A 2,583-nucleotide genomic window follows, 5' to 3' on the forward strand; every position below is an offset into this window, starting at 1 on the left:
TTTTCTTAGAAACTTTCCTGAGTTGCTGCTAACCAGGCAGGACTTACTTTAGAGTTACATGACTTATATCTCTGGGAAAAATTATTTCTATTATGACTTAAAATTGTGACTAAAGGCTTTGCAAATATTTATGAGTAAAGAGAAGAGAAGGATAGTTCATTACTTTCTAGAACTGAAAGTGAGCAGATGATACTGGAGAAGGCTCAGAGATGCATGTCTGTAGATAATGTTAACAATCAGTCATGAACTTTCCATTTTCAGTCTGTGAGACACAACCTATCCAAGATCATGCTGGCCACGTTCAACTTGACCAACTTCGTGAATCCAGGCTCATTCATCCTGCTGGGAATCCCAGGACTGGAGCACTTCCACATCTGGATCGGGATTCCCTTCTTTATCATTTACCTTGTGGCTCTTGCAGGCAACAGTGTCCTTCTCTATCTTATTTCCATGGAGCGCAGCCTTCATGAGCCCATGTTCTTTTTCCTCTCCATGCTGGCGGCTACAGATCTCATCTTGTCTAACACATGTGTACCCAAAACATTCAGCATCTTCTGGCTGGGTCCTCAGAAAATCACCTTTCCTGGATGTCTTACTCAGATGTTTTTTCTCCACTATAGCTTTGCCATGGATTCCGCCACCCTGCTGGCCATGGCATTTGATCGTTATATTGCTATTTGCTTCCCCCTAAGGTATAACACCGTTCTCACCCGTCAGGTTATTACTAAGATTGTAATGGGTATTATCAGCAGGAGTTTCTGTATCATCTTCCCATGCGTGTTCCTATTAAAGCGACTGCCTTTCTGCCAAACACTCATCATTCCACACACATACTGTGAGCACATAGGCATTGCCCAACTCGCCTGTGCAGACATCTCCATCAACATCTGGTATGGTTTTGCTGTGCCTGTAATGACTGTTACATCAGACTTGATCCTCATTGGCATCTCCTACACTCTCATCCTTCGTGCTGTCTTTAACCTTCCATCCCAGGATGCCCGCCAGAAAGCCCTCAACACATGTGGCTCCCATGTTTGTGTCATTCTTATATTCTACATACCAGCCATATTCTCTGTCCTCACTCACCGTTTTGGTCACAATATTCCTAACTCCTTCCACATATTGATCGCCAACCTCTATGTAGCCATTCCTCCTGCACTCAATCCAATCATCTATGGGATAAAAACCAAGCAGATTCGGGAAAAGATAATCCTAATCTTCTTCCTTAAAGGGACCCAGTGACATGAGACTGAGAGTTTGGGAAAGAAAACAGGTAACCATATCCATTTTGGAACACATTTCATTTTTTTCAAAGCTAGAATACAATGACAACTTAATTTTTTTTTTTTTTTAATTTATTTTTTTTTTAATTTTTTTATTTTTTGACAACTTAAATTTTTATGAAATCCTAGAATTCCACTGTGAGTTGGAAGTGGAAGTCCAACTTCACTTCATTGTAAGAAGCAATGAGACAGGATAAGAAAGTAGATGTCAAGAAGGGAGACAAGATTTGAAGATGTGTACCTGAAAAGATAGATCAACAAAAAGTTTCTATACCATTATGAAGTAGATTTCTGGGTCTTAAGGCACAAGATGAGGATCATGTATAATTTGGATAGACTATTAGTATTATAAATAGATTGTAAGAGATAAGCAAAGGTCTACCAATTTGGAATATCTTTGTAGGACACTTTCCAGTTGAGAGTTATAGAAGCCAGCAAGTGATTACCCTCTTTTAAGAATCATTCAGGAAAATTATTAATCTAAACATGGTTCTCAAACATTGGTTGGTGTCACAATCACCCAGGGAACTTGGCAAAAATGTAGAGGCCCAGGCTAGATTGTAATTCACTGGGCTTTTGGGTTCTTTAACATTTCTCTGTTTGATTCTGATACCTAAGAAATCTTGGATCCTTCCAGATTAAAAGTCCTGGTCCTTTGAAAACCTGTAGACTTGGTTCCTGTAGTAACTTCCTGGGCCTGGAAGTAGCATAGTTCTTTATGTTCAGCATAGCTCCTTTACTTCTTTCCTCATATTATTTATCTACCTTAAAACTCCACAACTTGAAATTTCATGTTCTAAAAATATACTATCAATTATTTATACTTTTTGCAGTTTTTAAAGAACTTTGACTTTGAGCACAGAAAACTTTTTATCAATATTGTTGATTATTTTAATGCCCATAGAAATGATCCTTTAATAACTTGGTGTGGTTGATTGTATTTTCCAAAGATAGCCATAATAATAATATATTCCGTCTTCTATGCTTTTCTGTAGTGCAAACTTGTCATTCCCACGTTAACAAGTGGAATATAATTCTACTTCTTTTGAACCTGTGCTAGACACATGGATTCTTTTACAAACAGAATTCAGTGTTAGTAATATTTGAAGCTTCTGAAATTAAACCATAATTTTTTTTTTTTTTTTTTTTGCCATTTCTAGCTGAGTCTCTTGAAATACTTGACCTTGGTGTGCTCCCTCTTAGAATTCAGCTACTGTGCAGCGAGCATCCCCAGCAACATGGAGAAGCCATGTCTAAATATTCTGGAGGGTGGCCCCAATGGAGACTCCAGTTAACAGTC

General features: G+C 38.3%; 1 protein-coding gene across 1 annotated transcript; it reads left to right on the forward strand.

Moving 5' to 3' along the window:
• The first annotated feature begins 288 nt into the window (after positions 1-288).
• On the forward strand, positions 289-1,242 carry LOC136174652 (olfactory receptor 52H1-like). Its single transcript, XM_065944827.1, has one exon. The coding sequence runs from the start codon at positions 289-291 to the stop codon at positions 1,240-1,242; it is 954 nt and encodes a 317-aa protein (XP_065800899.1).
• Positions 1,243-2,583: the final 1,341 nt, after the last annotated feature.

The sequence above is a fragment of the Muntiacus reevesi genome, chromosome 9 (assembly GCF_963930625.1).
Source record: "Muntiacus reevesi chromosome 9, mMunRee1.1, whole genome shotgun sequence".
Classification (NCBI taxonomy): domain Eukaryota; kingdom Metazoa; phylum Chordata; class Mammalia; order Artiodactyla; family Cervidae; genus Muntiacus; species Muntiacus reevesi.